At 36.1% G+C, this 12,221-nt stretch overlaps 1 protein-coding gene across 4 annotated transcripts in view; it reads left to right on the top strand.

Annotated features, from left to right (window-relative positions):
* Positions 1 to 12,221, top strand: part of Su(H) (recombining binding protein suppressor of hairless) — a 123,650-nt gene that overhangs the window by 24,206 nt on the left and 87,223 nt on the right. For 2 of the 4 annotated variants that reach the window (XM_089101804.1, XM_089101806.1), the window contains exon 1: positions 10,385 to 10,524. The exons of 1 other annotated variant lie outside the window; for it this stretch is intronic. In XM_089101804.1, the coding sequence (XP_088957930.1) occupies positions 10,462 to 10,524 (63 nt within the window). In that variant the 5' untranslated portion in view covers positions 10,385 to 10,461. Of the gene's footprint in view, positions 1 to 10,384; positions 10,525 to 12,221 lie in introns of those variants that run through there. One more of the 4 variants, XM_089101807.1, reaches the window with a different exon arrangement.

Genomic DNA, 12,221 nt, shown 5'->3' on the forward strand with positions numbered 1-12,221 from the left:
CGCAGAGGGAGGGGACGCCCTTCTTGGCCCTCCTCCAAGTATTACAGTTCTGGGGATTCGGTATTTTTTTAATTATTAGTAAGTAATTCTGCTAGTAATTTTCTTTTTATAGCGTCACACTGTTACATTGTAGATAAGATGCAAATTCATTAAATCCTTTTTATTTTATCGTGAAATTTTGAGTTTTTTATATGGAAGCTATGAATTAATAAATGCTAACTAATTGGCATCTTAAATGACTTTTGCTCAGCCTGAAAGAACTTTTATTTGTTGTTATTATTATTGTCTTCGTTTAAGAAAGGATTTTTCGTCACGTTTAGAGTGCTGGACTCTGCTGGAGTAGGTTTTTTTTTGCAAACTGGATAAATCTTTTTAAGGATCTTGAAAGAAAATAAAGATAAAAGTCTGTTGTAACATAATTTTGAGTAGTCGTGCAGAAGGAATCGAACCAATGCTAACTTTGCTTGTCTATATGAAATCGAACTAAAAGGAATCAACAGTCAAAATCAAGCATAGGCTTTTACATCGATGTCGTGGTACCAAAGGAGGGGGGCTGGCATCTCCGAGACCGTGTACTCTCTTCACATTTGGATAAATTAATGTCGAAATATTAATATATTAACAGTAGCCGTATCCAGGTTGTTTATTCGAGAGAGGGGGGGGGGGTATTTTAGTTCGTTTTTTTTTACGAAAAAATTACAAAATGCTACACAAATTTATTTATTTTTTGTTACTTTTTTTACGAGTTAGACAAAAATTTTAGGGTGGAGGGAGGGCTCGAATCGGTTACCCTCCCCCTCCCATTGGACATGACCTTGGCCGTGTAATAGTGACGCAAATTGCTTGGCAGTGACTATTGTATTTGCATTAGTGTTGATTGATAGTTCGAATCATATTACTCTTTTATTGTTACGAGAGGCCGCTGACTTTTGGAAATCACGTACACATCTACAATCACGTGGTGCATGTCGAGCGTGGCGAAAATGTGCCAAGTGTGGCGGAACTTTGCGGCATACGTAGCGCTGCGGGATGTACAGCAGGTGCTAAAAAATGGCTGACCCCTCGAACCAAATGCATACACATATTCTGAACGTAATGAAGTGATATTTCGTTACCACATCGAGCGACCAATCGGTTCGTTTCTACTCCGGATCAGAGTTGAGAAATTTGTTTTTCTCAAACGGCAAAATTTTACTCAATATAAATGAAAGTTTCTTGTTCGTGTAGTAATATTTTCTGTATAAATTAAAAAAGATTTTTTTTTTCCGACAACCTGTTTAGGAGTAATTTAGAGAATTTTATTTTTAATCAGATATACTAGTTTTAGTTCACGTAGCGATGTCACTTGATCGTGTTCACCTCACCCAAGTTTCCGTACGAACTTAGCTTAATTTCCTTTGGTATTGAATGAATATGAAGTAAAAATATATAATATTTCCGCTTTGACAAAAATAATATTTTTCTTTTGGAAAAATTCAAAATACTTTTTTATGTAAAAACACAAATAGTAGCCTATATTTAACAGTTTTTCCATTAAAATTGCTATTTTACTTTTTTGCGTCAGCTAAATAAAGCAGACACAAAAGTTATTTACAACATCTCTTTTTCATCAAATGAAAATCAAAGTACTAGAAATTCAGTACCGCAACCCAGACACAGGAGTTCAAGTGCCGCAACCGGAACCATATCTCAAAACATTTGTGGTTCTCCCCAATGAATATTTAGTTTTCCATACAATTTGCCTGTTTTTTTCTTTCTGTCGTCCCCACAAGAAATTCGTGCCTACTTACCCGCTAAGATGACATCTTTTCCATGATGTTTCGACAGAGCATGTGCCTATAACAAATACTTGAAACTCAACTACTAAAGCTTGATATTCGATTACTTGAAGCAACTCGTAAAAAACCTAAACTCTTTCTATGAAACTCGATTCAGCCCGGTTATCAATGATAATAACATGCTTTTAATATCAGTGGCCTAAGGCTTTAATTTTTTCAGAGGGGGCTGGGGATTGAATTTAACTGTATTCTGCCACACTAAAATTTTGAGAAATGTAAACTCAACTCAACAGTAGAGGACTCAAGTCTGGGAACACATAGATAATAACATGTAAAGTAAACTTAAAAAAAAACATATAAAAAAATATAAAACATATTGCTATTATGTCCCTGGAAAGTTGAGTTCTCTGTTCTTGAGTTCACTTTCTATGTAGTCCAACTTATGTTTTTATTTTATTTTCTGTTAGTTTTAATTTTCGTTTAAATCTTTTCTTCATGAGAAAAATGTGAAAATAACTCCAGAAAAAAAAAGAGAAAATATAACGTACCCAACAAAAGAATATATTCCAGAAAATCGCTGCGAAAAAAATGTGAAAACTCAATGCATAACAATCATCACAGAAAATTGCCTAAATGACACAAAAGTGGCCTATCCGACAACACTGCCTCGAGGAGTGGCAACCCTTGAATCAAGAATTGATTTGGCTTTGATCTCTATTGATTTTAAGTGATTTTGTGTTGTGATAAATTGTTAGTTATTGTAGATGTTTAAGTGGTCGTCCAGATGAGCAATTATTACAGAAAGAACCTACTTTCTTAATTGAAAGCCAAATTAGTTCTTATACTGGAAATCAATCAACTTGCTTTTCGTCTATTTTAATATATAAATATCTATTTATTACAATATTTATATACTATTTTAATGTGGCAAGTTGGGTGGATAAAATCAAAACACCCCTGCTAGAAAACATCTTACGATCTAAAAGTATCATTTCCTTAATTGCTCAAGTTGTATCGATTGGTAAAGTCAATAGAAAAAGGATATCTCCGTTTTTATTCATTATCGTTTAGAACAGACTATTTTCCGTCACTTGTCAGTTTCAGTTTGAAGTTCCGGGGCTGCACGGCTAATTTTCTTAGATGGTTGTTGCGCATTGAGTTTTCACATTTTTCAGAGTAAATTTCTGGAAAAAATTGAATTTCTGATGCATTTACGCTTTTATTTGGTAAAACTGCATTGACTGAGAAGGGTTAGGGACAGGCATACCTGAACCGCGCTATCTAGAGCTCCTAGGCAAGGTTTTTCTTGCAGCTACTGCTGCAACCATGATGCGTTAAATTGCTGAAATAGCATTACAAATCCTTTATTTATATAAAATTGTTTTATAAATTATTTATTGATAATATTTATAAATTTTTAAACACTTCTTTTTATAAATTATTTAATAACACAAATTTTTGACTGCGAATTTGTGGAAGTATATTAGCTGGGTGGAAATTGAATAAGTGGGACCTTCATATATCACATGTAAATAAAGATTCAAAGCAGCATTCAAACTTCAAAATTTGTAAAATCATGCTATACACAGCTTTCAGACACAAAATCAATTTCCAGTTATTTCCTAAATGAAGAAATTTACAAGTTAGATTTTTATTCTTACGATACGAATTTATTATGTCGAATAACAAGAATTAAAGGAGACACAATATAATTTAAATAATCACTCTTCCTTGTAACTTACTTATTAAAATGAGACACAAAATACTGTCGAAAAGACAATCTGTATCGGTTGGTATAGCCAAGGGCTTACAAGGCTTGAGTTTATTCTGGTGCCTTGTATTGCACACTGTTCTTGCCGGTTCAGGGAGCAAATCTCGATGCCTGCTTGAGTCCAAAAGCTTCTGTCCAAAGGCCATTGTAAGCTGGTGTCGCCTGGCTTCAAGTCCATCTAGGCCTAGGATTTTAAGGCTATCATCATAGTTCGTGAATTCCGGACCTGATATTACACGTGTAGCTCGTTCCTGCACATTCTCAAGGTCATTTCTTTGCTCTTTACTTAACCCCGGATGCCACAAAGGACAAGCATACTCTAAAATACTCCGAATGTACAGTTTATAAAAATTCAACAGTGAAAAACGACTAAAACGACTTCGAATGTTTCGAATTGCGCGCCCAAAATTCATCAAAATTTTTTTACAACAATGTTTCCAATTGTTAGAGCTTCACTAATAATTGGGATATTTTCCTTTATAACTATACCACCATTTGCGGGTCGGTATTTGTTCTTCGGTCGTTGGTCTGTCATGTTGTATTAGGATTTACGGGTCAGCATTAATACAACTTGGATATATATTTGCACATTGAGGGAGTGAGGGGGGGGGGTGGTGGTGGTGGTAAATTAAAGTGACACGCTTTTAGGAATGTATAAGTAATCCTAAATTACTTATGTCTCTCCTAAAAGACCTTCACTTTACCCGCCCCCTCCAACCCAATGTGCAAATGTTTAGCCCAAATCATATATTTTCCCATGCATTTCGCCATATGTCTCTCTTTTGTTTCAATTTAGTACCCGTAAACGATAAAAAAAATTAAATAGTGGTATAGGCGTAATGGAAAAGATCGAATAATTGTTAGCAGGAATATTATGTTAGCCCGCGGAAACAAAGTTGCTGATAAAGTTGTCCCGAACAATTTTTTATTTATGCCTTTAGATTCAGCGAGTTTCCCATTTTTAGCGCACCATTTTAAAAGTCAACCTGAAGCTAAAGCTGTTTATTATTATTATTATTATTATTTATTTCTAACCCACACTATACAGAGGTATAATACGTGGAGTATCACGAAGAAAAACACATAAAAATGCAACGCAAATCAATATAGAAATCAAAGATTACCAGTTACAGAGTAACACATAAAATTTAAAAGAAACTAAAACAAAAGAGAAATAACATGAAAGGAGGGGAAAAAGAAGAAGAGAAAAAAACTCATAACTTGCAGAATCTAATAAGGAGTAACATACAGAAATATGGACACAAGCTGTCATTATTATTATCAATATTTGATTTTTACTCTCTCTTTACAATACTAAAAAATGTGGAATGACCAAAGAGAGAAAAAGAAACAAACAAATTGAGGAAAAATAACTTACGACTGAAAAAACCTGATACGGTGATGGTGCGGAGAAAAACGGATACAAGCGGTATTTGAAAGTTTTCTGTGTAATGCTTCCAGTTTTACAGTAATATCAGGAACAAGAAATGTATTAATAATTACCCGGTATTTAGTCCAAGGTGGAAGAAAAAACAAAAATTTACAAAATCTAAAATAATTAATCCGGATTCTTTTTAACTCATTTTTCTTAAGAAGGGGAAAAATTCCAGAAGCAAAAATAATTTAATGGTCACGAAAAGTTGAGTAGAGCTTGGCCAACGCGAGTTTATTATAATTACTTCTATTGGCAACAATCTTAGCATATCCTAATTGAATTTTCATATTAATAACTGAGACTGTGCGTTCGCGCAAGCTCGGAAGAGGTTTCAGAAACCTCTTTTATAACTCATGCAATACTTTCTTGGCTTCTTTTTTCCATACTTTCTTAGCCATGCTCTCGCCATACTTTCATGGCTTCTAGAGAAATAAACGATGGGACATCCATATTGTGAAGCATATCTCTATTAAACTCGACCATTTGAAATCATGTGCGGTTATAACCGTGAGAAAATCTTCATTGTCTGTCATTTCAAATGTCTTGGGTGTTATTTGATACATATAATTTGATCTTTACGAGTAGCCCGACCCCTTGTGATAATGTACAGTATGATATTTGAGGCTTGAACTTACTGGTAGAAAGGAGACGAGCCAAAATAGCTAGTAATCAGGTACATCGTTTGAAAGAAGAGGCAAGGGGGTAACCCCATTAGACTAAAAACAAATCACGAAAAATGTGCTTAAACCGGGAAAAATTGCGTGAAAATGGGGTTGCTCTACTCCAGTTGCTAATGGCTTGTTTAAAATACGATCCCTGGTTGGGTGGGAGGAGGCCTTGTAAAGAGGCGTAGGGATGTAAAGAGGGAGGCCTTATAAAAAGCTTGCGATGGAGGAAAAGCGCGCGTAGCTGTGTTTGGCCCAGGTGACTTGGTGATGCAGTGAGTTGTTAGTAGTAGCAATAGTTCTATAGGTCTGTATGTATCGACACAGGGGATATGGAAATGGAATGCTGCCCCCACTAAAAAACTGCCTGGGGGATTGTGGGCACTGGTACAAGGTAAGGGCAATAGCCTATTCTGGGAACCAAGAAAACATTCTTTATAAAATAGGAAATGAGAAGCATTCCCAACTTAATCTTGATAAAAACAAGAGCCTCTGCCTCCTTTCCTGGGAAATTTCCTGGCGCTGCTCATTTGAAGAGCCCTCCCATTGAAACTTGATATATTGTTAGTCTAAATAAGAATCGCCTCATGGGAGAAAAATCAACTCCCCCCTCCTCCAAGAAAAGGTCAAAAACAGTGTTCAGCGATGTATCCAACTTCACTATTAAAAGGAGTCTTGAGTAGGGTGCCAAAACTATGAGCTTAGAGTTGGAACGCACAGTAATATTCCAAGGCCAACATTTCGGGATAAAGGGGGGGGGGGGTTCCAGTTAAGAAAAATGGGCGAACCATATGGAATATATTGAGTATTGTGAAGACAATAGTCCAAATATTGATTATTATGAAGACAGTAGTCACAGCATTGAGACTTATTTGTGTTTAAATAAAATATGCATTTATTAGGCCTTTTCTGGCGGCATTGTTGATCAACAATCGTGTTACAGCAACCGACGAAGCATTTGTTGATCAACAGTGCGGATGAAAATGGTCCACAGTTGAAATCGTTGTTTGTCAATCCTATTGGTCAAATTTAAGCAGAAAATTTCAAGGACTATCATGGAGGAAAATTGTTTTTGATCTTACAATTTTAGAAGAGAAAAAACAGTTAATTTGTCAAAAAGATTGTCATATCTAGTGTTAACTTGATCTCTTAGTCTAAAATAAGACATAAGAACGTACTTGCCTTTGAATCACCTACTCCTTTTCCCTCCAAAGGGCATTGAAGATTTTTTTGTGTGTTTAATCTGAACTTTCATTATTTGATCAGACAGTGAAAAGGTGTATAAGCAGTAAAGATTACAGAAGTAAACATGAGTTTCATTGAAAATTGTAAAACACTCTTCAATTTATTTTGAAAATATTGCTATTTATTTCAAACAATAATAACAATTTTGTGTTCTCGCAAAAACATTGTTGATCAACAATTGTTGATAAACAAATCTTTTCTTGTGATTGTTGATCAACGATTTGTTCACCAGTAAGGGCCTATAAGTTCCTTTCTCCATCCGTATCCCTGGGGGAATCCTGCATGCGTGGCATCAAGTTGGACTTTTCACGAGTTTTCCTAACTGTGACTGTGTTCAGCCGTAAGAATTACAGAAGTAAACGTGAGTTTGATTGAGAATAGTAAAACACTCAATTGATTTTGAAAATATTGTCATTTATTTCGACCAATAATAACAATTTTTGCCCTCACGAAATTTATTGTTGATTCACAGTTGTTGATAAACAAATCTGTTCTCGCGATTGGTGATTAACAGTTGTTCACCAGAAAAGGCCTATATCCGCGTATGAGTATATACGTCTTTTAGATTTAGATGAAAACGCCCAAAAATTAGGCAAGAAAGTTTTATGACTTCAAAAGGCACATCATGGGCTTTTCCCACCTTTGGCTATGTTAGTCACTTAAATACGAAGGAACCTTTGCTGCCTCCCTCCCACCGCCTCCCACCTCCATCCATAACTGCCATGTAAAAATCAAAACCTTAACAAGATGTTTTTACTTGGGGGGGGGGGGTGTCTTTTTAAAACATCAGTATAGAAAATTTTTTGGGTGTGCACAGGACAAGGGCGGATCCAGGATTTTTTTTTAGGGGAGGGGGGTTACTAATTTTTGACTTTTTCGGGGGGGGGCTACTAATTATTGACTCAGTTTTCGACTAATTATACTGATTTTTACCTAGGTTGTACTAATTTTCGACTTATTTTCGACTCGGTCAAAAATTTCCCCCCCTTGATACGGCCTTGGCACAGGATCGGGCTCAACAGGAGGTCTCTGTGATAACGGCAAAGTTTTGCTTGTCCAAAGGGGAGTGGAGGAGGACGTAGCGAAGCTTCAAATAAGTTTGGTTTTATTTTTTTTTAATTCAAGGCTCGTGTATTTTAACTCGTTTTTTTGTAATTTATATTTGAGTGGGTCTAAGACCAGTCTTGGAAGAATTTACCTTAGATCAGTATAATCACTCCTAATGTATTAGCCACCCTCCCATATTTTTTCGCCATCATCTGAGATACAACCCCACTTTCTAGGGCTGTAATGAGGGAAAGGTTGAGTTGGCTAGGGCATGTCATGCGGATGAAGGATGATAGATCACCGAAGACTGTCCTTTTCGGTCAATCGTCTAGGGCTAAACAAAGAACAGATCGTCCTCGGTTGGGGTGGGAGGATGTCGTTGGGAAAGTTTTAAGGGAAATTGTAACTTCCTGTGAGGGTGTAAGGAGAGAGGTAAGTAGATTTGGATGGAAGAGGAGTGTGCCTAGCTGTTTTGGCCTTAGTCGGCTTGGTGCTGCGGTGAATTGTTAGTAGTAGTAGTAGTAGTAGTAGTATCAGGGATTATAAAACAGTTATAATAAAATTTTGTACTTCATGACAAATAATGAGGAGAAATTAGATTTCCTTTATAGAAACAGATTGCCAATGGCGTGATATGTATTTATTAACCCTTAAAGCCTATAGAGGCCATGGTTAATACAATTTTTCCCTGAAAGGTATTTAAAACCAAAACAAACTCTGAATTCCCAAGTAAATAAACAAATTAAAGTTAGTAAACAAATAATCTGCCCTATGTGCGGTACATAAAACCAATTTACATAAAACCAGAAAACTCCTCCCTCCCGATCATTTTAACTCATCACAAATTCCCTAAAAATAAACTTAATCATCTTCATCATCTCCATACGTTGGAAAAAAAATTGAGCCGACCTTTGACCTCCCCATTACTAAATTTTTTCTTATCTCAAAGTGTAAAGAATTTTTCTTGTCGATCAATTCTTAGTCGTAAAACTCGTATCACTTAATGTAATATCTACCATTCCTCCCTTTCAAACCACCCCAGGAAAAAAAGCCCCACAATCCATTTAACTCATTACAAAAGCCCCAAAAAATGGATTAATAATCCTCGCTGTCTCCACGCATTAGAAAAATATAAGGGCCAGACCCCACCCTTCCTAATTTTTTTTGCTTACTAATATTACTTGCTTTAAAATTCCCCCCTTTTAAACCAATCCACCTTTCCTCCCTTTCAAACCAACCCAGAAAAAAATTCCTCCCTCTCCTTGCAAAAACTCTGAGAATGATATCGTTCGTTCTCACCATCTCAACACATTCGACCTTCGACCTAACAGTTCCTAAATGTTTTCTCCTATCTTCAAGTGGTAAAAAATTTCCTCTTACCGATGTTACCCTGTTTAATATTCACTCTACTAAGCCTCATCCTTATGTTTAGTCGTAAAATTTTTATCACTTGACATAATATCCACCATTCCTCCCTTTCAAACCACGCTAGAAAAAGTTTCTCCCTTAATCCTTTTAACTCCTTACAAAAATGTGGCAAAGAAATTTGGTCATCCCAACCATCTCCGCATGTTGGACCCAGCTTCAAACTCACCCTTCCTAAATATTTTCTCTTATCTCCAAGTGGTAAATAATTCCCTCTTATCGATATTACCCGCTTTAACGTTCTGGCTACTAAGACTTGCCCTAATGTTTAGTCATAATATTATTATCATTTGATATGATACCATTTTTTTTTTTGGGGGGGGGGGGCTAAGAACCCATAACCATGGTGAACTCAAATCACACAAACAAAAAATCCTTGCACGGTTCATATTTTTCTCATACTTTAGTGAAACTTCAGGCATCACCTTTTTCTCATATTTTTTTTTTTTAGCGAAATTTTAAATACCATTTTTCCAACCTGTAGTTGGCTTTTTTTTCGAAATATTTCGGCTCTCCCATACATTGTGACCTGATTCTAATTTCAGATACTTCGATTTTTAGACCGAACAGATAGATTCTGGAGTTTTAATAAAGTAAATTTTTATTTGCTCTGATGAACTAATTGCAAAGGTTAATGTAAGCATTGATAATGTAAGCAAATGTAAGCATTGATTATGGTGATAGAAAGTGGGAATACAAGAAATTAATGTAGAATACGGTGAATTTCTCATTCCTCTCTATGCACGTTTGTTTTACATATTTAGTTGATTTCTCGTCACCATTTCCATATTTTCTGTCTATTTCATCAAACTATTTTCTTTAATCACATAATTTTTCTATACCGCAAACACTTTCCCTCGCTTTCTTTTGTTAAATTGGGCGTAGAAATGAGAGCTATGGGATACGCCATTAGGAATGACGTCATGTCATGAATCGCCCTCGACCCCTGGAAAACATCCCGGGTTGGTATACTCACTGTGTGTGTGTTACGTTTCACATCTGCTGTGGGAAGCAATTTTGTATGTTTTTTTTTGTGCTATAGTGTGGAAGAATCTTTGGTTGAGACGTTTTTAAGTTTCTCTTAAGGATATTAATATGCCAGAAGCAGTAAAATCGGAAATTTTGGATGAGTCGGAAATCTGTCCGTCGGATACTTGGGTAAGTTACGGGTATAAACTTCTCATATTGACCGTGTAACGCCAAGTTCGTAAAGGTCAAAAATATCGGCTTTTCAGATGGAGACAGACTAGAAAAAAAAAATGGACATATTTTTAGATTGCTCATTTTATGCTCTTTTATATAGTTTTGTTCTCATTTTTCACAGTTCACCCCAGCCCTCCTCTAATGGTCTCATATAGTCCTGGGCTATTCAAAAAATGCTAAGCAAAAAAAAAAAAAAAAAGAAGTTCTTGCTTAATAATACGCAGCAAGTATCCAAGAATTGTATTTCCATATTTGTTCCATTTTTAACTGTTCTTAAATCAGTAGAGACGGAATGGGGATGAATTGTCAAAAATACGATCAAACTCATGTAAACGAGCATAAAATTAGCAGTCTAAAAGTGTGTCTCTTTTTGTTCCATGATGTCTCCTTCTAACAAGACCGTATCCAGGGGGGATTTTTTTTTTTGGGGGGGGGGGGTATTTCTATTGAAAACTCAAAAAATATAATTGTCCCCTCGTCCTAGAATTTTAAAATATACCCCCCCCCTTTCTTAACTTTTTCGTAAAAAATCAGTACAACTAATGAACTTACTTTGTTTGAGGGACTCGACTGTAAAAAAGTTCTGTAAATACGCCACATAACGCATGTGGCTTGGGAAGGGGTGTAGAGAGGGAAAGTTTGACTAGATTGGGACGAATGAGGAGCCTGTGCAGCTGTGTTGGCCTCAAGCAGCTTAGTGCTGTAGTTAGTTGTTAGTAGTAGTAGTCTTTATAATTTGCCTGTTTTGCTGTTATATCAAATTGTACCATCCCCCATGTACCATCCCCCAAAAATAAAGTTTTTTTTGTCCTTGTCTGTTTTCTATCGTTGGAAAGATGCTCGCGGGACATATTTATAGGAGTTTTTCGGGGACGGGAATTCTAGGTACACGAGAATAAAAGGCCAACGCTATGAAATTTGTAGAAAACTACACAATTAATGGAGTTTTTTTTTAGCTCTGAAGCTCCCCTGGTTGTGTCTTGGGTATACAGTTTATACTTTTGTTGAGGGGGTGACAGGGAGGGGGGTGATTTGTTTGGAATAATTTGAAGCAAAAATCTGTTCTTTGTTCAGTTGTCCAGAGTTTAGCTTTTTTTAACTGTCTCCCAGATATTTTCATTAGTAGGGGGAAAAGTGCTAGATTGACCTTGAGGATTTTTCTACTCTACAATCTGCATTTAAGATCCGAATCTTCTTTTAGTTCTTCCATCACGTGTGTGGTCGTCCATGTAGTCCAGTTTATCAGGGTTTTGGGTGTGCTATTCATGTTGATAGTCCCCTGACGCTTTCGTCTTACGAAATTATTCGGCCGATGATCAGGGGTGTCACGTATTGGGGGAGGGGAAAACGCCCCCTTATGATTTAAGTCAGTCAGTAAGATATTGGTTAGAAACATCGCTATATCACTGACTCAATTTTTGTTATTAGGTAAATACGCTGATGGAAATAAAAAACGTAAAATCAATGGAAGACGACCGGTTTCTGTAAAAAAAAAGAATTAATTTTAATAGAAAAATCATCAAAATTAGTCGGTAAAAATTACCAGCAATTCGGTAAAATCTATTCTCACCTCCCCATCCCCCCAAAAAAACATTTTGGCTAGTGACGCCTCTTTCGATGACAATTTAATCCTACTTCTGACTGTTAAGATA

This window comes from Artemia sp. Qi Xiang Cuo, chromosome 15, assembly GCF_049724085.1.
Source record: "Artemia sp. Qi Xiang Cuo chromosome 15, ASM4972408v1, whole genome shotgun sequence".
Classification (NCBI taxonomy): domain Eukaryota; kingdom Metazoa; phylum Arthropoda; class Branchiopoda; order Anostraca; family Artemiidae; genus Artemia; species Artemia sp. Qi Xiang Cuo.